Source organism: Hetaerina americana, unplaced genomic scaffold (genome assembly GCF_022747635.1).
Source record: "Hetaerina americana unplaced genomic scaffold, ioHetAmer1.1.p SCAF_1, whole genome shotgun sequence".
Taxonomy (NCBI): Eukaryota; Metazoa; Arthropoda; class Insecta; order Odonata; family Calopterygidae; genus Hetaerina; species Hetaerina americana.
In genome coordinates this window covers 48,471,517-48,499,359 of record NW_027286069.1, presented here as the reverse complement: position 1 = coordinate 48,499,359, position 27,843 = coordinate 48,471,517, and the positions used below count along the sequence as shown (strand labels likewise).

General features: G+C 36.1%; 1 protein-coding gene across 1 annotated transcript; it reads left to right on the top strand.

Annotated features, from left to right (window-relative positions):
* The first annotated feature begins 149 nt into the window (after window positions 1-149).
* LOC139685429 (katanin p60 ATPase-containing subunit A-like 1) lies at window positions 150-26,997 on the top strand. Its single transcript, XM_071582770.1, has 11 exons — window positions 150-533; window positions 604-700; window positions 990-1,158; window positions 1,957-2,173; window positions 5,188-5,278; window positions 9,602-9,723; window positions 11,746-11,925; window positions 12,848-12,990; window positions 13,356-13,468; window positions 14,207-14,333; window positions 16,908-26,997. The coding sequence occupies exons 1-11, from the start codon at window positions 357-359 to the stop codon at window positions 17,104-17,106; spliced, it is 1,635 nt and encodes a 544-aa protein (XP_071438871.1). The 5' UTR covers window positions 150-356; the 3' UTR covers window positions 17,107-26,997.
* Window positions 26,998-27,843: the final 846 nt, after the last annotated feature.

Sequence of the window (27,843 nt, the reverse complement as noted above, 5' to 3'; positions counted from 1 at the left end):
GCCTGCTTTCTATCGCCACAATCCCTCCCCTACCTCCGCCCAGTCTTTTGAAGGCCGCAGCACAAGTGCCATCTGTCGATCTTTATCCTCTTTTGTAAAAAAGTGAGAGGAGAAATGTATGTCAAATTGCCAAACATGTGACTGTGCTTGTTTATGGACTAAACATTTGTTGAGTGTTGCAAAATTACGGAAGGTACGTTTACGAGAGTGGCATTTTTGCCAAGAGCACTCATTCGTAAGGTTGTCACTAAATGCCATAAGTTATATTTGTGAGAAATTGTTTCTCATGACTGTCTGTGAAGTATAAGAAATTTAAGACCTATCACCTATTAGGGATTAGGTAGTGCCTCAAAGTGATGATCGTAATGGCAGTATCAATAAATGAGATCTGTGAAAATACCAAACTTGGCCGCGAAATGGCATTAATGGGAAACTACGAAAGCGCAGGTGTATATTATCAAGGTGTCGTTCAACAGATCCATAGGCTACTTGCCACAATCGTTGATCCTACGAGGAGAGCAAAATGGCAACAGGTTTGTCGGTGGACATATACAGTTGCTGTCACATCTTTGGCTGAATATAATTTGGACATCCTATTTCTAGGTGCAGCAGCAAATAGTTCAAGAATACGAGAGAGTGAAAGCCATAACGTCAACACTTCAACTCTTTAAGGGCGATTCGCACGTGGACAGACCACTAGGTTCGTACGATTACCTGTATTCTCTTCAATTGACATAATAAAAAAAGCAGTTCGTTGTAGCCTGTATAGTTATGGCTTGTATTGTGGTTTCATGTCAACGAGTTTATTTCAAATTTAGAGTTTTCTGCCTTGGCCATGATCTTTGTCGTAATATGATGATTCTGCCAATTTTTTGTATGGATGCAAATGAAAATAATGGAATTGGCAAAGGACCCGTGTTACCTTATTGAGTTTGAAAAATAATTTTATGACTGAAAACCGGTTATTTAACAAAGCATTTGGGTATTAGGTCCCGGTTTGGGTGGCCATTCCTTTGAAGAACCAATGAGGGATCCATCTACTTGGGGCATGCCATCTCACAGTGTCTTCACTTCCTCATACCGAGATCCAGATGTGTGGCCCCCTCCACCTCCAAGGGACCCAGATATTTGGCCTGCACCTACACCAGTAGAACACAAGTGCGTATTGGTACTATTGGTAATTACTTAAGATATTCAAGTTGTATGTATTTCATGCCTGTATTACTTGATTCCTCATACTTATTGGTGGAGCCCAAATACTGCTTATATTCCTGTCAAGAAAATTAAAATGGTGTTGTCTCAGAGGCATAATAATTAAGCTGTACTCTCCATTAAATTGGCAGTGTTATACCCAATTATGTTTCATTGTTTACTCTTAAGTTATTTATTTGTGCATATATACTTCCATTACCTCTCTTTATTTTCATTATGAGTTCAATCTACGTTCATATGGTAGCCATATTAATAAAAGTTTGTCTATGCAAAGTCAACCATTTTCAGGAGGAATCTTTTGACCACACTTTACCATTATAATTCATGCACCTGGCAGTGAATTCCTCATAGGTGTTTGACCAATGAATTTGAATATTAGATTTCTTCATGTCGATCAATATCGTTCCCCAAAATTACCATGGTGGTGGTGGTATGCTGCCCTCTGGTACTATAAAACTCATATTCATTTGTGACTTTGTTGATTGCACTTTTAAGTAAATGGCGATGCGAAAGCAAATTGATTGTAAATGACGTAAACGTCCCTTGAAAATTTTTGAAAGTAAATATCTCCAGGCAATATTTAATGTTTATAGGTAGGTAATCCCAATATGTATTATGATTTTAGGTTTATATTTCAAGGGACTTGTTATTCAGAAAGCTGATCTTTTATCTTTTTGGAGTTCCATCAAGGCTGACTTGGTGTTGTGGTGGAAAGATTATGACATTTTTTTTCTCTCTGAGCAGGGCCACCCCTGCAATTCGTCCGTTGAGAGGAGGCCAGAAGAAAGGTGAGGCAGGGGGGCGAGGGGGTGGAGGTAGGGGAGCTGGAAGAGGGGGACAGAGGCAGGCTGGTGGACCCTCAACTGTCGGAAGGAAAGGGGAGAGTACATCCGCCAGAAGAGAGGAGAAGGGGAAAGCTGGTGGAGTTAAAAAGGATGATGGAAAGAAAGATGACAATAAGGTAGAAGTGTGCATGAGACTCGGCCTGAATTCTAAAATCATGGCTGATTTATTGGTATTCTTAGGGAGCAAAATAATGCGAATGTTGAAAACTAAGGTTTTATTTGTTTTACCAGTTATTTGCAGCCTAGCATGTAGTTTGTTTTATATGTGGATTATGATCATTCTTTGGGCACTAACAATTAGCCCACTTTTAGCAAAAATTCATTAAATATGTCTTAATGGTTTTTATCAAGAGCATTTTGCCAGAGTGGAATGATTTGTATGCTTAGAGATTTTATGAGAACCCTGAATCCTTCCTGAACTTTGCTAAGGCCTTTCATTCTTTAGGAGATAGGCTAAGGTCAATTCAGTGTTAAAATTGATGCAGAAAACCTTGTGCTTTTTGCTCCATTGTTTTGCTGAAATCCAAGGCATAAAGCACAATGTACATCTAATTGGAATAATTAATCATTATCTTTGATGCCAGGGAGTCATATGACTATTTTTCAAAGTATTTGTTAAAAAATATTTAATGACGGTCATTCACCTTGAATTAAGAGAGCTATAAAATATCCAGAAAATTTCAAGTAAAATGGCTGTATTGAAATTACAAAAATCAACATTTACATATGTTGTGGCATCAATTATAGGTTGAAATGTTCACATCTACATCAATACCCTGCAAGCCACCAAAAAGGTGTGTGGCAGGGGGATGTGAATGTTTTAGTGCTTTGGAGAAGTTTTCTTATAATATATTGAAGAAAGGGTGTCAAATTCAGATGAATTGGACCTAGCTTAGTGGATAATTTTTTGCTAGTCTACACATTTCATAGACCTTTACCATGGCCTTTTCAACGCAAAGGTTTTCTAATGATAGCCTGCAAATGACCTACATGGTCAAAAAACCTCTAAATCCCAATTGCCACTACATACTCCATATTTCACTTGAAATACCATAAGGGATGCCATTGCCTGTGTCTGGAAATTATCAAAAACAAGGGCCTAAAATTTTGTTTCTAATAATTTGGATGTTCTTCTTCATTTATGATCATTCCTGTACATTGAAAATCATGGACTTGGACAGATTAAACTCCATACTTCACCAATTGAATAATTGACTTGGTTAATTAATTATTAATCAAAGCAAAGATGCAGTAAATTCAAACTTTTCTGAGTTCCCAATTTCCTTGACTGAGTGGCCGTACTTCATTTTCTGTTAGTAATTGGTACTATAAACACATTCCAAAGGCTATTTCTGATCCAAGAAAATAATAAAGTATTTTATTTGCCTAAAGATCCAGAATGTGCAGATATAAGGTTCCTCAAGAATTAGTACATATTCAGTTTGCAAAACAATGTAATTTGATGATGAATTAATAAAAGAAATAACTGATTAAGTTGACATATTTCTGAATTGAGTACAAATTTGGATTGTAAAAAGACTTCCACCTTCACAATGCAAGTCCCAGTATAAAACGAAAGATTTATTAAGAAATAAATAGATTTCTTTGAAAAAACTCCTTGGAAACACTGCATTAAAAAGTATAAACTTAATAGTGATAATGAACATGTCTCGTGTTTGGATGACTTGCTTTGTGATATCCTGCTGGTCTTGAACTGTAGTTGAGCCAATTTTGTCAGTGGTCCCAATTAATTAACCATTAATTACTGTGGTGGTAGATGGATTTGTTTTTTTAACATACATGAGGTGTACAAGATTTAAATGAAAAGTATTGGGAAAAGTTTCAGGAAGAGTTTTGGAATATAGATTTATTTCAGATATTGCTACAATACCTCAAAATTCTTCAAAGTACATCCCTTGAGCGTCAACACACTTGCCAGTGGCTTTCCCACAACTTGAAGGCTCGCCAGTGGGTGGATTCTGGAAGGTCCTTAAGGGTAAATGTGCAAGCTTCATTGATGGCACTTAGGGTCCCATTGTAGTGTCTTTTGAGGGAGGATTTCACTTTTCGGAGTAGGAAATAGTCTGCTGGTGCCAAGGAGGGACTGTAAGGGGGTTTAGGAATCATTACGATGCCTAATGCCGTTGTGGAAGTTTATCGCAACCAGACACTCAACTCTGCTCATAGTCTTCTGTCGAGACCATCAGGAAAAGTTTAGCACAGATCTTTCCCAATGCCAAATTTTCAGTGGTAATGATGTGAACTGTCATCATATCGATACCATTACTGTTTGACATCTTGCGCCCACATAACCAATGGGCTGAATTCAGCACTGCACGCACATGTTGCCTGTTAACGTCGGTTCTTGATTTTAACAGGCAACATGTGCGTGCTACAACACTCAACACTCTCTTGGCCATCTTTAAAGAGCTGGGCCACTTAAAAACTGCAGTTTGTAACATGCTTTCATCTTTGAACTCTTGGCGAATCTTGCAATTGATGCCAGTTTATAGCCTTGGCGGCTCTACTAGGCTTGAACTGTGCCAATATGTATTTAAAAAATTTGAAATATTTTCATTATATTTTGGAAATTAAATTGATGGTCTAGAGCTAGTATTTCATATTTTCAATCGTTCTATATGTCACAATGTTCTACATAAGTATGGAAGAATTGAAATTTTTTTAATTAAATGAACCAATACAAAATTGATTATTGTTAATATCGTTTTTCGTTGCAAATATTCCAAAACCATTGATGTGAAGGTATGTTTTTCAGAATGTCATTAGATGGAAAATAGTTTCAACCACTTATATGCTAATTTTGGTGAAACTGACATACACTTGTTATGATGGACCAATATCCTTAAGCAAAATGAAATAATGATCTTTGGGTAAAAATATTTAAGGTTTATAAGCGATTAGTTAGTGCTTTTAGGGAGTCAGAACTCAACTTAAAAGATAATGACTTGAGACTTAGTTGACATGAATGATTTGAAGACAATGTTGTGTTGATTTTGGGTAAATAATATTTGTAACAATGACTTTGCTTTTTATCTTTTTATGAATGCTCCTTTAATTAAAAATTACTCCCTTTCACTAAAGTTAACGCAAATTATGTTCTCTATTTTAGGAAAAGAGTGACAGAGAAAAGGAAGAAATTGTGGAGGAAGAGAAGAGGTTTGACCCTTCCGGTTATGATAAAGATTTGGTTGATATGCTAGGTATGTATTTTTTTACAAATTTAAACTGATAATTTTGTAATTGTGATTAAATAGAATCCCAGTTAAAAAATTGCTGAATACTGTGTTTTATAAATGGAATAAATTATTGACTTAGGGGGCTATTACAAACTAGGGGTTGGAGTCATTTTGCCATGAGGAATTTTTTACTGCCCAACAATGAACCTCCAATTACTGTGATTAAGAGTCAGGGGGTCAGAGCCTCATTGCTGGATTGTGTGATCATTTTATGGCTCAAAGTTATATTAGTAACTGGAAGTTTTGTGTTTATGAAAATGTATTGTATGCAGTGGGTCCATAAATGATATAAGTCAATGGTGAGCCTTCTAATAGCAGACAAAATTGTATGTGGGGACTTATAAAGAAATTGGTATATACAGGTTATTGAAGTTAAATCCTAGCAAATGAAACTTTTGATTAAAAGCAAAAATATTAAAAAAATACAATTTAAAATGAAAATCCTTTTACATTAGGAGTGGTATCTGTACGGAGTAACATTACACAATGTAACCCCTTTCAGCTGCAATGACCGCCTCCAATCTTATCCTGAATCAATCGCATGCACTCTCTAAAATGGCACTATCCATATTTGCGAATGCTGCTACAATAGTGGTGCATAGAGATGCAACATAAGGGTGCCTCGTCTTATTAGTAACTCCTTCCACTACCCTGCAAACATAATAGTCGAGGGGGTTCAAGTCCAGGCTATTCGGGGGCCAGAACTCCTTTGACCAGAACATGTCAGTGTTATCTGAGAGCCAGTTTTGGACTAAATGACTGACGTGAGCTGGTGTACTGTCCTGTTGAAAAATATATTGTCTCCCTGAGGCCACAGTTACCATCCACAGCTTCACAATATTCACCAAAATTTACAAATTCCAAAAAATTTGCAAAATCTTCAGAAATTAGCAACTGAGCATTTCCTTGAATAAGGTTTTCTTGGTGGGCTAGTGAAACCTTCATCAAACTTCTCCAATGCATTATACTTAGCCACAATATCGTAAACACTTGATCTTGGGTACCTGAAGAATTGAACTATTTCAATGGGCAAACGCCCAGCGCGAACACTTTCGACAATAGTGACTCTTCGATTGTACTCTGCACTTGTATGTAATATCTTGGCCATTTTGAGGCGACTGTTTACTAGATGCCTATAGCTTTCAAGAACGCCAATCGCGACCTCCAGTGGAACTACGGTATGGTGGGAAATTCAAATTGAAGTTTGTCTGCAGAAGAGCACCCTGTACATGTTTATCATTCTTTCGGTAAAAATAATTTATCTAAACACTGAATACCAAATTATCATGTTTAAAATTGTTGATGAATGGATGCGGTAGAGAAGAGTGTGTTTCCAAACCCTTAGGGTGGTATAACTCTTTTAGCTTTGGGCGGTAAGTCTTGTTTCTGGTGGTTAGGCACTGCCTTTGCAGAGTCACTCTGCCTGTGAGAAGCAGAAACTTAACAATTCCACCATAAGGATTTAATATTTCACAGCCATGGTTTCGATGCTGCGAATAATCATCAGGTGATGCCGCTCATCATATCATACCTAATGATGATGGACAGCATTGAAACCATGGTCATTAAATATTAAATCCGTATGGTGGAATTGTTACGTTTCTTTTTACCCTTATAATGAAGGAATTCCACAAAGTTAAACCTGAAACTGTTATGTTTATCAAGTGCCCCTTTTTTTTTTTTAAGGTAATCTACCGGTTAAGGTAGGTTTTTGGATGGACACAACTACCAAACAAGTATTTTATTACTCCTAACAAAACACAAAATCCATCATCCTACTCTATATCAGGTCCCTCTTCATCTCCGAGTACTTTCTTCCTCCCTTCATCCCGTCTAACATCCCTATCCTGTTCCTTCCCTTTCCTCTTTTGCCCAACATTCTACCCTCTATCACAGTCTTCAACATCCCACTGCCGGTCAATACCCCCTTCATCCACTTTTCCTGCCTCCACAGGATTTCTCCCAACAAACCCCTCTCTTCGCCCACCATACCAAGTACTTCCTCATTTGTTTTCTTCTCTGTCCATTTAACCTTCTCCATTCTTCTCCACACCCACATTTCAAAAGCCTCCAATCTACGTCTATCCTCCTGCTTCAATGACCACGTTTCCGCACCGTACATAGCTACGCTCCATATCAAAGTTTTTACGAGTCTTTTCTTAACATCCTTACTCAGAGTCCCCGTCATTAACTCCCTCCTCCTTGTGAAAGCCTCTTTGCCTAGCGCAATTCTTCTCCTTATGTCCGTACTACTTTGACCGTGTTGGTCCAAAACACTACCGAGATACGTAAACTGCTCTACCTGCTCTAGTTTTTGCCCTCCTATTTTAATGATAAGCTTGGCCTTTTTCTTTCTAGAAAATCGCATAACCTTTGTTTTCTTAATATTGATTCTCATCCCATACCTGTCGCACTGAATTTCCAATTCACTCAGCAATGCTTGCAGCCCCTTGGCTGACTGACACAAACTAAGCCGGCCCCGGTGGCGGCGGGGTAACGTCCTCGTCTACCATTCCAAGGGTCGCGGGTTCGATTCCCGCCTGGGTGAGTTTCCCTCCATCTAGGGCTTGGGTGTTTGTAAATGTGACATTGTTATCGTTGTTAATAGTTCGATGTAAAGGCCTAAATGTGCTGTTTTCGGACTTATACTGAATAAATAAATAAATAAATAAGGCTTGGTCATCAGCAAACCTAACTGATTTTACGAATTCCCCGCCCACTTTCATTCCTATCTCGAGTTCTTCCCATGCCTCTTTGATCATTTCTTCTGCGTACAGGTTGAACAGCAACGGTGATAATGGGCAACCCTGCCTTACACCCCTTCCTAACACTGCCCATCCTGACTCCCCGTTTCCCACGCGGACCTGAGCACTCTGAGACATGTACAGGTTGCGGATTAGCCTCCTTTCCCTCCAATCTATTCCTATTTTCTGCAATATACGCATTAGTTTTTCCCAATTTACTCTATCGAACGCTTTTTCGAAATCTACGAAACAGGCAAATACCTCCTGGTTGTGTTCTATATTCCTCTCGATTAATAATCTCATTACTGCAATGGCATCACGCGTACCTCTCCCCTTCCTAAACCCAAACTGATCATCCCCTAAGTAATCATTTGCCCTACTCTCTATCCTTTTGTTTATGATCCTGAGAACAACTTTAGCTGCGTGGGATATCAAACTAATTGTCCTATAGTCCTCACATGACGTGGCCTTTACCTTTTTCGGAATAGGAACTAAAACTGATCTCACAAAGTCTTCCGGCCAGATTCCCTCCTCATAAATACTACGGATCAGCCCATATAGCCTCTTCCTCCCACATTTTCCTAAGCATTTTAAAAGTTCCACGGGAATGTTATCTACCCCCACGGCCTTATTTAGTTTCATCTCCCTTAATGCCCTTTCTATCTCATGGTCTAGTATGCCTGGACCTAAGCTGTCCTCCTCTACGTCATGTTCCTTTTCAATGTCTAACTTTGTTGATCTGAGTTCTTTACCATACAGTTCTTCTATGTACTCCTTCCATCTCTCTTGGATCTTTCCTGCGTCAACTATTACCTTACCCGCCTTATCTCTAACTGTTAGCATAGCTCTTCCTTTCTTACTTCCCGATAACGATTTAACTTTGCTGTACAGCGCACCGATTTCACCCTTCCTCTGCAGACTTTCCATATCCTCGCACTGCGTATTCCACCAGGCTTCTTTTGCTTTATTTGTTGCCCGCCTCAATTTATTGTTCAATTCTTTGTACTTCATTTTGCCTAATTCTGTATTCATATTCTTCCATTAAGTGCCCCTTTATGTAGCCAAAAATAAGTGTTGAATTCACATTTAACCTGTATTGTGTAAATATTGAATACTTTTATATATTGGCAGCACATTTAAAATATGCTGCAATAAAATGTCTTTGATGTTATTGTTAAATCAATTGAAGGAATCTGTTATCAGATGTGATTAAAGGGGAATACAATTCTAGGATAATAGCTTTATTGATAGAGAACACGTGAATTTTGTTCTCGTAAGTTTTTAAACAGGCCTACAAAATGTTCATGGAATGACCTGAAGTAAAATTTCACTTCGCAATTTGTTCCTCTGGAAATTTATTTTAAAATTCATTGACATTTTTAGCTGTGATGCTATGTTTGCCATTCTCATTTCTTGGAAAGTCATTTGAACATTTAACCAGTTCAGATTATCAATTGGCTTAAGCTTAATTAATTGACTTTGATTACTCACTGTGTATATATTTTAAATGCAATCATTGTGTTTCTTTTATTTATTTTATCAGAGCGAGACATTGTACAAAAGGACCCCAATATACACTGGGATGATATAGCTGATCTCCATGAAGCAAAGAGACTACTTGAGGAAGCTGTTGTCCTACCCATGTGGATGCCTGATTTCTTCAAGGTAAACTAGAAGTTAAGATAAATTAAAATGATAACTCATACTTTGCTTGAAGAAAGAATTGGCCTAGGGTTCAAGTTATATGTATCTATAATGACTACTCTTGTATTGAGACTCAGAGGCAAACAAATGATTTATCTTCATGTAAGAAGCTGACAGTGTCAGGAAATTAGAGAAAGTTGGCAGTGCTTTATCACAGGGTGTTAGGGTAGACCCTTGTTTGAATTTGAATGGCAAGATGCAATTAATAGGCAGTATAGGAGGTGACTGTGGAAGGGAGATGTCAGAGGGTCTCAATAAGGTGTGTGAAATAGAGAAATGGAGACACAAGCATAGGGGAAGTAAGGGTGTCTTAACTTGTCCCTTTAATGAGGACCTTTTTAATACAATTCACTCCCACGGATAGGTTTTTTGCTTTCAGAATAAAATTTCATCCAGCCACATAAAAATATGTGTAATGGAATTTTTTTTTAAACGTCAGAAAAAATCATTTGCATGAATTTTTTGTTATTTAACATTACCTTTTTTTCATGTAAAATGTACTTCTTTTATGCAAAAAATACTTTTACTTATCTAGTAGCTGATATCACCTCCATTTCGTTTACACCAATGCTGGTAGTAAGTTTTATGTTGTTCTTACACTATACTAATTGTTAGAAAGTGTTGGGAAGTACTTTGAGGAGCAATAGTTTTGCAGTTTTAGCACTTTTTATCTCTTAGTAATTTGTTCATAAATCCTTAACTATGTAGTTATGGCAATGCAAAAATTGTAACAAAAGCATTTGTTAGTAACCAAAAAAGTATTACATAGTTTGGTTTGTGAAAATGCTTTCTAGAAACCCCAGATGACCCTGCTCCACCCTAGCACCTGCAAACCTTTTTAAAGAAGGTCCACTATATTTAAAGTTACTGTTCCCAACTGAATATCAAAAATTAATATTAATCGGTCCATCAGAGAGGAAATTGATGAATCACTGTTGCAATATGCTGATTCTCTTTGGAAAAAAGGTTTACTTAAGACTTGCTTAGGGGATGTAATTCTTCCATGTAGGGCTCCCAGGGTGTACTTTGTCTACCTGCAGTCTTGAGCTGGGATGTTTAGTTATTCGTGGAAATTCCTATTTCTCCTCACTCACGAGAATCAAAAGGTACTTGGGTTGGGAGTTTAAGTTCTGTGGATCTCTATTTTCTGGAGAAGTAATTGGAAACTTGGACCCCAGGGGAATGGTCTGTATAAAATCTCTCTGATGTATCCTCATGAAATAAAATGTGTTATTTTGTAATGGATATATCATACCTTTTTTATTGGCTGTCATTTCATACCACACCCTTTTGAATTGGTTATAATTTAAGACTTCATATTTTTGTACTCCTTCAGATTGGTTCCGTTTTACTTAATCCAATCTGCCGTCACTAACCCTCACTTTATTTAGATTCCTGTGTAAAAGTACCATTTGTCAGAATTTTGGTTATTTCAAATAAGTTTTTATGTTGTTCACTTTATTGCCTAGTAGTGATTTACTCAAATGTTTTGGTGTGAAAACACCGTTGGCTTTCATATAGGATGGGCATTTTTTCCACTTACAAGAGATAAAAACCTCAACTAATATTACTTTTTAAACCCTAAGGAAACCAATCCTGGAATGTCACATGTACAAGGCCAGTTTTCCATGCACTTATTTATCCCTTGTGTTCATGCATTTAAACTTGAACATGCCAGGATAATGATAAAAAAATTGATGCAGGCCAGAAATAGCAAATGCCTAAAGTTGTACCAACTAGATGAGAAATTTTTTGCTGTTTTAAATGTATTAATTTTGAAGAAAAATTATAATTTAAATCACTGTTTTCCATTTTCTATGCAATTAAAATTTTGTTGCTAAACTAACAGTTCAGAAGTCTACCTTTTCCTATATTCAGTGTTTTTTTAAATTTGGTCCCATATGGTTAATCTGATGGAATTGCTCACTTTGATATGTATTATGCCTATCACATATGTTCTACGTATTTGTTTTGTGTAAACAGGGCATTAGAAGGCCATGGAAAGGTGTGTTAATGGTGGGTCCACCTGGTACTGGCAAGACCATGCTGGCAAAAGCTGTTGCTACTGAGTGTGGAACCACTTTCTTCAATGTTTCTTCCTCCACTCTAACCTCTAAGTATCGAGGGGAGTCTGAAAAGTTGGTGAGGCTGCTCTTTGAAATGGCAAGTAATGATTTCCTCTATTTCTTTCTATATTTCCATTTGTATTTTGAATGAAACCGATTTTTAAATTATTTTGTTCAATTTAAATTACAACATATGCAGTTAATACCAAAGTGTGGTCCATTTCAAAAGTTAGTGGCACATTAGTAAATAAACTGCACATGCTTTGCCCTTTTGGATATTATTTGTAGTAATAAAATAGGCATGAATAACTTATTAATTAGAGTATTAAAATTTTAGACTTCATATCTAACCGACCTTCGGGATGATTACTGTGTTTTTTTATCTAAAACTGAATAGAAAAAATACTATCCTGATAAGAGAAATGGCTTGCAAATAGATGATGAAATTTGAACCCGAACCAGTATCCATGTAAATTTAGATGTATCAAAATTGGATAGATAGCAGCACTGTGATAGCATACAAAATGCTGGACAACGTAACAATCATGAACTTTCATTTAATTTCAAACACCCTAGTAAAATATCTCTTCTGTTATTTTAAAACATAAAACGTTATTGTCCCTGAGTAGTTATGACACTGTATCTTGAATGGTGAGATGATGTTGGGCTTAAGTTTAAAGTTTTACTAATTTTATTGTTAGCTTCATTGACGTATGAGGTAAATGACATCAAAAATTAAATTAACCAATGATTCTTAAGTGTTTTATCTAGCTCAAAAATTACTGAATGACGACAAAGAATTTCTTGTCCCTTATCATTCTAATTTCTATTCCACAGGGCACTGCTTTGTGAATTTGCATTGTGTGTTATATATTAACAAAAAATTGTTTGTATGGACAACTACTTAACTATCTGATTGAATGGCCCTTTTTCTTGTTCATTTTTGTTGTCGTATTTATTTTATGTACCAATTTTTGTTCTGAGTCTGATTTTGTTCTCCCTCTGATGCAATTTTTTAGGCTCGTTTCTATGCTCCAAGCACTATATTCATTGATGAAATTGATTCCTTGTGCTCTCGAAGAGGATCTGAATCAGAACATGAAGCATCACGACGTGTGAAATCTGAACTTTTAGTTCAGATGGATGGCATAAGTAGCAACAGGTAAGAACTGCTTTGGCAAGGTTGTGTGTACATGTGCTTAAAATATCATTAGAGCCACTAATTTTGTCTTATTTATGAATCATTTTCAACTTTTACTAAATGGAATCCAATGATCAACTATATTTCTCTAAAAGCAAATCTTTTCTAATGTTTAATTCCATTTTTACAGAGGCAGAAGTAATTGTGTATAGTAAGAAATATAGTCTAGCATTGATGAATGGTATATCTTATGTACTCTTGCTTGAGACATCTATTATATTATATTTTCAACTTTTATTATTATTAATTTTAACATTAGGAGTCATTCTCGTTGTACCTCAATGGCAAAATCAGTTTCATTAGGTTTATTTTTAATTTGACTTCAGTGAGGATGTTGGTAAAGTTGTGATGGTTTTAGCTGCCACCAATTTCCCATGGGATATAGATGAAGCCCTACGAAGAAGGCTGGAGAAAAGAATATACATCCCATTACCAAATGGTAGGTGTTTTTTATTTGTAACAATCTAGGTTTCCATTTATGATGCATTTGGTTATTTTAAATATCTTCTATGAAGAATCATTGCAATGTAAATTGTGTTTTGTTTCTGATATATTCTTTGGTTGAATTACTTAGTACAAGAATTTTGTTAAGTTTCCAGAGGACCTTGCTGGCTTACTGATTTTTTAATCATTCTGATTGGGAATTGTTTGCTGGGGAAGAGATATATTTTGTGACTTGTAATCTTCTAAGCAACTGAGACTATCCACCAAGTTTTCTCTTGATTCAACTATTTTTGTACAATATAATTGTCATCTACTCCCTTGAATAGCAGAAATGTCATAAGGACACCATCTTATAAGTGTATACGAAATGTGTATTGCTTGTCAAGGGAATCGTACATGAAACTTATGCTAGAATTTATTTGTGTGGATGCTTCTTCTTCTATCATAGTCACATAGCATCACATGACGAAACTGTATCATTAATTGAGATCATGGGCAGATTTTCGAAAGCATGAAACTAGTTCCTCAAGTTTTTTGGACATGGAATTGTATCCCGATTACTTTATTCTCCTTCATTTCACATGCAAGTTGAGAAAATTGTTCTGTGATCATCTTCGGCTAGGTATGAGTGCCAGTCAAGTCATGTTAGTCTAGTCTTAAAGGACCCATTTTAACGCAGTACTAAAATGATTTAATGAATCTCATTGATATCGTATTTCATTTTACTTTTAAGGTGAAGGAAGGGAAGCCTTGTTGAAGATAAACTTGAGGGAGGTGAAAATGGATCCTGATGTGAACCTGACTGAAATAGCTGCCAAGTTAAAGGGATACTCAGGAGCAGACATAACAAATGTTTGCAGGTAATGATGTAACTAATGAAATGACTTTAGTATCACTGCATTTGTGTTTGTTGTAATTATATATATGTCTATGTGTGTGTATCTATATCTTCAGAGGAAGACGGATTGTTTCCGTCGAAATATCAAGAAATAACGTGTGAGTGTTCTTCTTTTTTTGTGTTTCTATATTGTGTGTTACTGTATATATATATATATATATATATATATATATATATATATATATATATATATATATATATATATATGCTTTCATAGACGTAACACGGAAGTGCCGAATAGTACAATACACAGTAACACATAATATAGAAACACAAAAAAAGAGAACACTCACACGTATTTTCTTGATATTTCGACGGAAACAATCCGTCTTCCTCTGAAGATGTAGAAGTAATGACTGCTGGAATTGTTGAGGTGAGGGGTGCGAGAGAAAGGGCAGGGGGCCAGGGGAAGGGGAGAACGGGAGGCGAAGGAGGGGTGAAAGGAATGGTTGGGGAGAGGAAAGGGAGAGGGAAGGAGTGGAAGTAACAATTATCTTCTCACCTGTAAACTCTGCCCGTCCTTTTACATAGGCCAATGTTCCACACCACTTAACATTAGGATCAATAACCACCGCGCCTCGTGCAATCCCTCCTCCCCGTCCGGGGGTCTCCCCATCCCTAAACATGCTTCCCATCATAATACCCCCTTCAACCAGTGTTACAATGTTTCCGTCCTAGCGTCCCTTCCCACATCCGATAACCCTATAGAATTAAAAACCCTTGAATTGGCATTCATTTACATCTGTATGGCCTATCAGCATCCGGGCCTCAATGTCGTTCACTGATGGGAGTGGCCTAAAATTGTTACTTCCACTCCTTCCCTCTCCCTTTCCTCTCCCCAACCATTCCTTTCACCCCTCCTTCGCCTCCCGTTCTCCCCTTCCCCTGGCCCCCTTCCCTTTCTCTCGCACCCCTCACCTCAACAATTCCAGCAGTCATTACTTCTACATCTTCAGAGGAAGACAATGCTCTTGCTTATGTTATATTTTTCTGAGGCTATATGTGCATGCTCTATAACCTTTTAACCACCTCTCTGTATTCAAATATTACATTTGGTGGAATCCACAAGCTGTGAAACTTACTCATTTCCACTTATCAAGGGTTTCTCTCTGAAAAAATTTTCTTTCTCCTACAAATTCTTGAAAATATTTGTTTGTTATGCAACTCAAAAATATCAGAAACTAGTTTGTATCTATTCACTTGACTTAGCATGGTGAATAAAACTGTGGGTACTACATCATTGAGCCACTTTTACTAAAGATGTAATGAACAATGCAGTAAATATGAATCTATAAATTTTGTACGGTCATGATTGAGTTAAAGCACTTAAAAGATCACAGAGAATATATGCATAAATCTTTGAGATGGTAAGTAGTTTTTCATCAAACATATGTATTATTTCTGGTACAGAGATAATTTATTTGTAGATGATTGAGCTTTTGTTTACTAGTCCAACTATCACTTAGTATAGAAATTGAAACAGAGAACCAAGACTAAGAACTGAAAAAGAATGGAACTGATGCATCAGTACTTAATATAAGTGCATGTTATCATTGCTGTATTAATGCTGAATGCCATCCCATCAACTGACCATATTAACTCTCGGGACCTACCCAGCCATATGTTATTTAAGAGTTTTCAGAAATAACATTGCATAATCAGTAAATCAGTGGGCCTTGGTAGTCCATGGGGTAGAGCGTTGGACTGCTGACCAGAGAGTCCCGGTTTCGATTCCCGGACAAGGCACTCTGGGCACCTGCAGCTCCACCCAAGTTATGTGATTTTTCGGGTACCAGATCTTCTTAGGAAACCAAAACCGGCACAGGGAAAGGAACTGGCCCCCCTACCCTGATGTGTGAATTTTACACGCCGTCGGGCTTAGTACTGGGTGAGCTCTACCATCACCTACCAAACCGACCTTCGGGTTGATTCCTGTGTTTATGGTTTTTTTTAATCAGTAAATGTTTTGATTCAGAAAGATAGTCATAAAAGTAATAATTTACCCTGTTGTATTTCACTGAATGCTGAAGCATTTTTAATAAATTTCACCATGAAATATTGACATGCTTGAAGATAAATTTAAATTTTTATAATCTTCACATTTTTGTACCCAATAGCTGGTATTAATGTAAAATGTCAGTGCCCTACAGTGATGACAAACTGATGCTTATTGCATGTTTTACCTGGTTTTGTTTCAATATTAAAAGCAATCCACTGCTGTGAGTAATTCCAACCAGTAATAAGCAATATAATGCCATTGTTATCAGTCACTCACCTAAATGGGGATTGGTATCACCAGGGGAGTATATTGGTTGTCATATTATGTTCCATAAGGAGATGAAGTATAAAAGAGTCCAAAGACACCATTGTAATTAAGTAATAAGAAAGAGACATACATTCTAAACCTGGGATATGGTACAATTTCAATTTTTTTCCGCTATTGAGATGCTTTAATGATTCAAGGAAGCTCAATTGGAAAGGTGAAACAAAAGGAAGTATTATTGTTAATAACTTCCTTATTTGTTCATTAATTTAGGGATGCTTCGATGATGTCCATGAGACGAAAAATAGCTGGTTTAAGACCTGACCAGATCAAGCAATTGCCAAAGGAAGAACTTGATCTCCCTGTCACCATGAGGGATTTTGAAGAGGCAATATCCAAGTGCAACAAGAGCGTGTCCAAAGAAGACTTGGACAAGTATCACACATGGATGCAGGAATTTGGGTCGACATGATGAAGCAGTCATTGTGTCTTAGGAGACTGTACAGAATCAAAAAGAAAAATATAAGAAAAAGGGTACGTGCTGCAGTTATTAAAGGAGGTATGGTAACGGCTATTCATGGTGTGTTTTATTAACACTTAGGAATTTCGCTGTAAAACAATGCTTACTAGTCTCAGTGAAATACGTTTTGGAAAATTATTAAATTTCACTCAACTGTCACTTTTTGAGTAACCCCTTGGTCACAGCAATCATAATTCAATGTTGATTTTTTTCAATTCTGATTGCCTTAGTTGTATACTTGTGTGCAGTATTTTATTTGATTATGAACTAATGCTAATATTAACGTTTATGCAATGATCCTAGTATACTTGTCACAAACATACGTTGTGCATGTTGCTTTATTTTATTCAGCTATCTGTTATCTCCAATTTCATTGCATTGTTTCTCAGTCTGCATTGACAGCCTAAGAAATGGAAGATAATTAATTAGTCGGTGCTTTTTTTGTGAGGATAATGTGCCATCATAGAATATGTTTATGTGGTACCAATAATATTTCCTAAAAATGCTTGTCATACTTTACGTTTTATGACATTAGTGCCTTTTCTGCTCTTTGCATAATGTCTCATGCGACTGAATATTGGAAAATGTGATGAAAGATCTCGTGATGTAGAAAATTTAATCCGTTACTTGTTGTTTTATGTTTGTTGTGAAACCTAATTTATTTGTTTCCTCCCTCAGTTATAATTTGATGGTATTCTTAGTATTGATTACAAAATGTATTGTCATTGCTTAGGTGTTCCATCAAATGTTAATTGAGATAGATTATTTTAACATGAGTTTATTTATTAGGGGTGTGCGAAGCGACACTTTTTTTACCACATCAATCCAGAAATTGATTGCCAAATGGTTTATTTTCAATGAGTAATAAGTCAATTGGGTCAGACAAAATTTTGTACTTGCCGAGGTTATTGCTATTTGACCATTTATTGGCCAAGTGCAATAACATGAGATTTATTGCAGTGATATCTATGATTTTAATTTTGAATTAATAGGTGATGAAAATTTTCTCTGGGTTGCTCTGATGTGTTGTTGAGTATCATTCTCAAAATGTCATTTCTGAAACATTGTCACTTCTGTCTTTGGATCCAGTAGTTTGGGACAGCGTCAATGTGACCTTGAAAACTATTGCATTAACAGGTGTAATATGTGCTGCAGGTTAAAATTAATGGGGATGGTAAATAGAATGCCAACTAGCATCCTCATCAATCAATATTTTCCATTTCCTTATCTAGAGATTTCATTTCCTCACAGCACACAGTCTTCGCAGTCATATGTAGTTGGTTTAACAAAATAAAACAGTGCATCTGAAATGCATTAGGAATTGGGAAACCTGGAAGACTGGGCAAAGAATAGGCTGACTAACTCTGTTGTCACTTGTGATGGGCTGTGTAGCAGCCTGGCATTTGCCTACTAACTGGAAGATCCTGAGTGATGTCTTTAGGCACTCCAGTAGTGATGTTGTGGGTGTCAGAAGTGTCTGGGAAAGGAATATGTAGATTTCACATTTTATAGGGTCAGAAGAGCTTAGCTTCCTCTCATCGAACCAATTTTTGGTTGGCTTTAGAGTCAAATGCTTATGCTATAAATTACCGCGATATATTTAATGATAATAGCTTACTGTAGCATATTCTTTTTGTAAAAAATTAATCTGAAATTAATTTTCAACCCCAAAATAATAAAGAGCCTTTTTCCAGTCCATAATTTCGTTCGTTGCGATGAAGTGAAACCAATTCAAAAAATTAGCTGAATTTGTAGAATGCTGTTTTATCCGTGAATTAATCACTCAAATTAGATGAGAATGAGTTGGTGAATGATCAGAGACACAAATGACTAGACTGAAAGTGAGAGTGATGCCATAGATGAGAATCCTATGGCTCATGTTAATTTTCAGTGATAGAATGGGTGTACATTGGTTGTCATTTTTATGTAGGGGAAGTGATAGCTGAAAATTGGTACTGCTTTTTGTTTAATTAGCTTGCAAACATTTCATTAAATTATGCAAGCACTGTATTTTCATCACTTAAGCAATTATTAATATTTGGATGCAAGGAGAGGATAAAATTTAATTTCATGAGTTGAATTCTCATGGCAAATTAAGGAATTATCGAGCTACTTGTCTCTTAACATGAAGGGAGTGACATAATTTTTTATCAGATATTGAATGAGGGAAAACTACGTGGAGACATTCGTGAATCATACAAAAAGTCCTTGTGTTAATAATGAGGCTATTATTCTTTGTGATTACAAAATCATCCATCAAAAGATCGAAAAATTGCATAAATAAGATATTGTCATATTATATGCCCTAACCAAGATATATTCTCATTGTTAGTTCTCTTAATAGTTTTCTTCCCCCTCCTATTCCAATCACTACTTCCTCATTTCTCAGTCTATCAATTTACTGAACCATAATCATTCTTCTACGAAACCATGTTTCACAATTTAACAAGTACTTTTAATATTTCCTTTAAACCATCGCATATTTTGCTGCTCTAAGACATCACATTCCAAACAAAACATTTAACTAGTCTTTTTCTCAGTTCTGTTGGAATTCTGCTTGCAGTCAGTCAAAAGTTATTTCACCCTTTCAAAATGTTTCTTACCCATAGATATCCTCTTTCTAATTTCCTCGGTACAACTTCCATTCCAAGTTAGTAAACATCCCAAATACTGAAATAATTCAACTTGCTCGGCAGTTTTTCCGTCAATAGATATGTCAATGATTGCTTCATTCCCTCTTAATCTCAACACTTTTGCCTTTCATACATTAGTGATCACTCCAAATTCTTTCCCCACTCCATTGGAAGACAGTTTCATGAGAGAAGAGCATAAAATGAAAATCAAGCTGACAGAAGCAGTGGCAGGTTTTAGTTTTTACCTCAGAGGAAATCAATGATGGTTATCCAAGTGTGTAATATTAATCATCTCAAAAGTCTTCAAATGTCATCTGTGTATACATAGGTACACACCTACCATGACATTCCCTTTTGGGGTTTGCAAAGTGGAAAACCCTAATTGTTATTTTTAGGGCCACACTATATTTTACTAATTTCCTCCACTCTGCCTGATCTAGCATACTCCTTTCTCATTCATACCTCATGTTATCCATGTTCTTCCTTACTTGAAGGTTACTAATATTCCTTGTCTCAAGTCTCTCAGGCTACATTATTCAACGCAAATATCTGTTTGGTAATTCAACTCATTCATTCTCTCAACATGATCAAACCAACATAATTGCACCTTTTTCATACTTGCTTTTAAATATTCCTGATTTCTCCAATCCATATTCATTCTTGACCCACTCATTCCTCACCCTAGCCTCTCCAATTTTTGCCATTGACACTTCTCGAGATCCTCATAGTCACTGTATCAAGTGATTTCTCTGCATATCCTACAATCCTCAGGTTTCACTTCCATTCAGCAATATAGAAAGGAATTCATTTTTATACGCTGCCATTTTTTTCTGCCCAAGACAAATTTTTATCCTTGGGTGCATCCAATGAATTATAATAGGTAATCTACCGGTTGAGGTAGGCTTGGATGGACACAACTACCAAAAACCTCTGGTTGTATTCACATGCATTGTAATGTCATCATCCATTTGTTCAATTATTTCACTCTTTACTCTCCCTATTTAATTATTATTCCCATTCTAAAATTTCTTGAAAAACTTACACCTATTTTAACCTTACGTCCATCTCACATACTCCATAAAAGCCTTCACCTCATTCATTGTTTAAAACCTGCAATTTTTGTTGAATTTGTATTTCATAATCCCTCGTACATTTTTGCTGTGATGTTTTCATTTTTTTCCTTTTCTCTTTGTAAATATCATATAATATCTTCTAAGCTTCTTCACCTTAAATTCAATCCTCCTCTAGAAGGTCTTTCTTTGCACCCACAGAGTACACCAGGCATCACCCTCCCATGACTATACCATTTCCACATATACTTTGAGCAGATTCAACAGTCATTCCCTCAACTCTCCCAAATCATTTATACCTCCTTTTGCAGTTTGCTTTCCCCATCCTGCATGATTCAGGTTCAGCTGCTCTGACCCAAATCTACTTTTGAGACTGTCAAATAATGGTCTGTTTCACATACAGCACCTTACACAACCTGTGTGCTCTTCACTGACCTCTGTCTCATCATATTTATCAAAGTCAAAATAATTTTTAGGTCTGCATCCATGGAAAATTAGAAACCCTGCTCGTTATTTTGTAGTACCATTTTTAATCATTAAAATAGCCCCAAAAACCCCAAGCATTGATAACATTTAGTAGTTGATATGAAATTGTCCTGTGTAGGTTTTTCATCACCATAAATCCTGTATGTGAAAACAAAATAAAGCCAACATAATAATTGACCAAGAATTTTTTTGCATTGTTGGAATTTGTTATTTAGTGTTTAACAGCAAGATGTATTCAATATTCTGTTTTTACATTTTTTGCCATTGGAGTGCAGGATTAGGTATTGTCCCAGTTTCTGTCTTTAACAAGTAAGGGTACTTACTTGTTAAAGACAGAAACTGGTGATGCCTGAAGCCATTCTGTTCAAGTAAGGGTACTTAGTCAAAAGTTATTGAACTGTCATGACTACGTAGTTGCGAGGTACAGTCGCAGTGAATTCTTCCTACCCATCATTGGGTAAAGTAGTTGCACAATATCCAGATGTGTGATATTTAGAAGGGAAAAGTTGTCAGACACAGGTCATCCATATTCATCTTTGAAAGTTCATTTTCAACCATGGGGCCCACTTTGTTGCTGTTATCTGCTAAATTTATTCTGCAATCACAAAAATTTTCCTGCCTATGGATAAATAACAATGGATATAACATGTAAACTGGGTGATATTAATGCCAACCCTCTATTCAGTCAATGAATCTCGTTTGGCTTCATTCAATTTTCCATTGTATTGAATAATTTACATTTAAAATGATAATAACAAAGCATCGCACACCCCTACAACTCTTTTAGGATATTTATGATGATTTTAAAGAATTTATAATATTGTGTGGTTTATCCTTTGTGTGCTCTGTAATGGTAGTTTTAAAACAGTGCAAAGGAGCTTAGTTATTTACAGAAATTGAATGTGTTTTGGCACAATGAAATAAATTTTTAACTAATTTCATACTATGGTAAGGAGCAATAACACGACTTAGAAATTATACAATTAATACCATTTTTTGGGTGTTGTGATAACCTATTGATGCCTTATTATATTCCACTGCAAGGTCAGATATATATATATATATATTATAAATGCAGTAAATCCTTGATTTATGTCGAGTGTGCCACATTGAAGGTGTTTGTGTGGTGTTGAATGATGGATTCAGGGATTCACACATCTACTCATCATTGAAAGCAGTACTATTAATAAATTTGTAGTACATCACATAAGTTCTTATTGCATTCCCATTATTGGAATGTAAAGACACAGGGAAGAATTTACATAGAATTCATTGGATGGGTATCCCTTTATCACCGCGTACAGCCAACAAAACAATGGGTCCAGTAAAATCTTGTTAATTTAAACAAAGATAGTTTGAAGTATAAAAACACTTCAAAACATTTTCATGCTTCATAAATTGAAAATTGTGGTCATTCTTAGTGTATAATGGGTTCCACTGTGTAGACTCCCAAGGTATCCCTATTGTGATACGCTGAAATCTGAAGTGAACCAAGGGAGTGACTTTTGAAATTTTGTTAACCCTTTATTATCCCTGTGTGGATTATCAATTTTGCAGATTATCAGTGCTATTCTTTCTTCCCAGCATGTCACAATCTTTTGATAAAATTACAACAGTAAATATAATGTAAGGGTTTGGAAGGTTGATATAATCTTTCAGAAGTATAAATTTGGAATACTTTTTTTTTCTTAAAAGTTTTTAATTTAGATCACAAAATCAAAAATTATCAACAGTGTTTCATGTTTTAATTTTAACCTTTTTTTTTATTATCCAAACTTCCTCATAGTCATTTCCCTTGCATTCATTAGCCCTAAGAATTTCGTATTCTCCTTTAATGGGAGCAGATATCAAGGTTTTACTCTGCAACAAAGAAATCATTAATTATCATCTTTAATCATTAACTATTATTTTAATTGCTATCATTTATGTGCATGAATCTTTATCAGTGATCCTTTGTCAATATCGGCCCTTCTTCATTTATTTATTTTTCCTAGCTTTGTGATTGGTGTAGCTTTCCTGAGGAAAATACGTCCTGCTTTTCACTTAATGGTAGTTCTGTGTTCTTATAAAACTATAATTCCATTTCGCACGGTTGGCGGCCGCGACATCATTGGTGGGAGCATAGCACAGAGTGAGAGAGTCATATTCGGCTTATGAGTCTTTTATTCAACCCTTTTCAAACTATGGGGTTCAGGCACTGGGTAGTAAGGACGAGCGAGCACTTATGGGTGTAGGGCATCTCGGGCGTGGTCATACGCTAGTCAACAGACTCGGAGGTGGCACGGGACGTCGGGATAGATGCAGGGAAAGGCTGGGCGTCTCTGGTGTGCTCGACCAACAGGCTCAGAGGCAGGATATTGGGTGAAAAATGGGGAAGGGAATTGGTCACGGGGCATCAGGAGAGGTGCAGGGTAAAGCTGGGCGTCTCTGGTGTGGTTGTAGGCTCGACCAACGGACACAGAGGTGGCACAGGACGTCAGGAAAGGTGCAGGGCAAGGATGGGCATCTCTGGTGTGGTCGTAGGCTCAACCAACGGCAGAGGCAGGGTATTGGGTGAGGGATGGGGAAGGGGGAATGGGTTCCTGCTTCAGGATTGTCTCGCTTTATAAGGCATCGCTCCTTCGGAGGGAGGGATGACTTCAAAGTAGCTACATAGTAGCAACAAGGGAATTGGGTAGTGGACATTGTCTGGTATGCTGGGGGGTACTCCTTAGGAGAGTGGTTAACTTGATAGTGGGGGTTTCCGAGAAACCCACACTGCATCCATTCTCTGAAAAATAGAAAATATGTACTTTCCATTGCTGAAAAACTCAAATTAATCACAAGGAATAAAAGGGAATGTTTGTTTCCTAAATGTAGTCATTTTTGTTTTTTTAAAACTATTTTGATTCATATGAATTGAATCCGTTTAAATCACAACCATATCCTCTGCATATTTCGGTTATCCATAATTTTTGATTATCGAAGCTTCATCATGCATCCATGAGAAGGGATAATTGAGAGTTAACTTTGTTATTTTCTTGATATGGATGTCTTGGGACCATGAACAGTTGACCCCCTGAAGTCAAACAGGCCTATGTGAATAAAACAAAATACTCACCATATTTATATTATTGACCACAATTTCCTCATTGGGGGCCCCTTAATTAAGAACTTATTAAGTATAATTCTCCTAGGGTATCATCTATGCTTTGTGCAGAAGCCTCAATTGATGCATTTCCTTATATTGAGGTTTTTATTTTCTGTCACCTTCTGTATCAATTCATTTTTTCATATGAATACTGTGATAATGATATAAGTAATGAATTGAAATTCATAAGTTAATCATCTTGAACTTCACAGCTTTCCATCAATCAAACATCCTTTGTCACATTTCATGTGGCTTAGTAAGACTCATGGGAAATAGTGAATTTGTATTTGAAGTATTTATTTTTCTCTTCGGTGAACTGGTACTAATGACACCAATTGCCCCTCGCGATAGCTTTCTCTGTGATAATGACTAAATGCCATGTATTAGCACGCAATCATTGAGATAAGTTTTCAATTCTTTCTTTGGATCAGAGCTGCTCCAGTTCTTTAGGTTCTGACAGGAATTGTACAAATACATTTCAGGAAAGTACATTCAGGAAGCTTCAGTGTATAATGGTGATCATGAAAATGGCATGATTATAAAGTATAGCATTTGTGAACACTGGAAACATATATATATTTATAATCACAAAGTTTGAAGAAAATAGCAAGCCGAATAATTCAAGTCCAGTGTGAAAGCAGAATATAAGTTAGTTAAAGACCTATTTCATTTTTTGTGAAACATAAAAAAACAATCCTGTCGTTTAACTAGTTGCCTGTAGAAGAGTGGTAATGCGTCATGTACACATTTTAGGTGCTGGTTCTGCTTGGAATTTTAGTATATGACATTTTAATGTGCAAGATTATGGACCTCTTTGGTCTCTGTCTAGCTATCAGAGAATGATGAAATTAATAATTCAGAATTGTGGAGAGTGATTGCGACAGACATTATGCCTTTGAAAATGTGAAAATAAAAAAAAGAGAAGAAATCTTGAATACTTACTAACAGGAGTAAATAAGTAGAGTTGTTTAAAAGGTAAAAACATCAATTAAAACGGGCCACAACATAATCAGGAATGCTGTGGCTGGATGGATAAGTGAAATAGCAGCATGAAATTTTCAAAATATTAAAGGCGCATATCAGAAAAAAGTCACATCCAACACAAATTAACAAGGTTTTACTGCGGCGTTGAAGAAAAATACATGATGAACAATGGCTTAAATCAAGGACTTGCTGTGCACAATTCCGTCCACCTTTTGCTAACATTTACCAATACACTTAAAATGTGTGATAATTAATCTTTAAAAGATGCTATAATTTGTAAATTCAACTTTTATCTTTGCATGGTCACAATTTCATGGTCTTTTAGAGTTTGTCTTTTAAGAGATACCAGTGTATAATTGGAAAATTTATCGTGTGCTCAAACGAAAAACGATAACAAGGTACCTAATTCTATGCAGTGAAACCTCAGGATGTCAATGTGCCCAGAACCAGTAGTGGATCAAGGTGGGGTTATTTTGAGTGGATGATGCCAGAAACCACCCAATCGCCAGCGCTCATTCAAAGTTCTCCCGTGTAACATTCCAGGGTGCAACCATTAAAAGGCATCATCCCTCGAAAATGTTTACCCGCTTCCATTGCTGGCATTGGGATCCAGTATATCCATAGATTAAGTAAGAGAGGAGATGGCATTTTGTGTACAAAAGTGAAGCTTCTTTTGTGCAATAGCTGTGTTGATCCGACCATAATGTGAATGTATAGTGTTAATTAGTGTGTTATCCCATGCTGTTTTTTTGGAATCCTTAATAGGTCTTAGAGAAATTCTGATGATATTTCTCAAATTTTTCATTAATTAGCTCTCTCTCTAAGTGTATTAACTACATATCCTGTCACCCCAACATAGCTGATTGCACATTTGTTATGATTTCACTACTTTTGTGTACTGTTTTACTGTCAGATTCCAATTTCACTTTTTACCTGATTTATGTAATGTTCCCAGTACCCCATAGACGTAGTAATGTTTGAATTCCACTAAGGGTATGGGTTTTGTGGTTTTATTTGAGGACTGAAATTGCATAGCGAACATAATTCTGATGATGCCTCAACAAAAATAAGGTGATTGTTTTCTACCATTAAAAGGAACATCTTGTTGTGGTAGCTCCGATCATAATTTACTATGAAGATGCCATTTCATTAACATCTGTTTAACGCTGAAAGTCACACCTATTCCAAATGGTGGGAAAATTAAATTTCTCCCTGAAAAACCATTGACATTAAATCAGAATGAAGTGGTCTGGGAGTAAAATGAAGAGAGATATTATCAAAACAGTGGTAATATATCTTTGATTTGATTTTGATCCAAGTGTCCACATTGGAGGTTTATGTAAGGTTTCCTGATGTTTTTAACCGTATTTGTGGAAATGCTCACGGCTGTAAATTGTTGTAAAATATAATTTTCCTTAATTGACTCCTATTTCTATTTACTGTATACGATCTAATGTATTACTTTCCTGGAAAAACAGATATGCATCGTGTAAAATTATGTGAATGCCAGAGTTTACTCCTGTTGAATTGTTTCACATTGTGAAAAATAAAATTCGCTGTCTCATAGTATACATTAGTTCTTCATTGCATTAATTAGCATATCAAAAAGGTGCCTGTTTTATGAAGTGTATAAATTCATCCTGCTAAGGTGCTTTATTTTCAAAATAATTATAAGATGGTAATAGTCTTTCTTGCACTCCATGCACTTTTTCCATTTAAACATTGAATGCATGGTCAACTTTGCAAAACTTTATTGAGTTACAAATTTAAACAATTTTTTTCTGTTAGCTATCAATGTTTAATTTGATTTAAGTAAAGAAGAGTAATGAGTTAAAATAATATCTTTTTTACTAAAAGCTCTTTAAACACATGACAAACAGGATCTAATTCCAAACTGTCAACGCTACATGCTGAATTTCTACCAAACCACTTAGGCCAAGTGAGTGTATTCGAATATTAGCAGTTTTTCATGGTAAAAAAATGCATGAGCTCATTTTTCTTTGCTGATTGCCAAATGTTTTGTCATATGTAAGTCCAAAATCTACTCAATCAATTTAAATACAATATATTGAACAGGCTTTCAATCAATTCTCCGAGACAGAATTAGTAATTTTATGCCTTTCGAAACAAAGTGATTTCATAAAATTTTTGGCCAAGCCATTTGATATCAAAGTGAAAATTTATTTGCCTTCTACTTATTTATTTCTTATATACTCAAGTAGTAGAAAAAATATTGCATATGGTTATCAATTAGAGTGATCTCCGTTAATGAGGGTCAACCTTTGTAAGCAAACACACCCCCATTTTGTACCGTCTGAGGCAGTAACGTCCAATACATACCCTCACCTTCCCTTCACCCACTAATGATTGCTACAACTACTCTACC

Bases quoted from the DNA above. Each gene is read 5' to 3' on its own strand.
- LOC139685429 (XM_071582770.1), top strand. From the start codon at position 357: ATGATCGTAATGGCAGTATCAATAAATGAGATCTGTGAAAATACCAAA. The intron at 534-603 runs GTTTGTCGGTGG...TCCTATTTCTAG, and splicing joins GGAGAGCAAAATGGCAACAG to GTGCAGCAGCAAATAGTTCA. The intron at 5,279-9,601 runs GTATGTATTTTT...TTATTTTATCAG, and splicing joins AGATTTGGTTGATATGCTAG to AGCGAGACATTGTACAAAAG.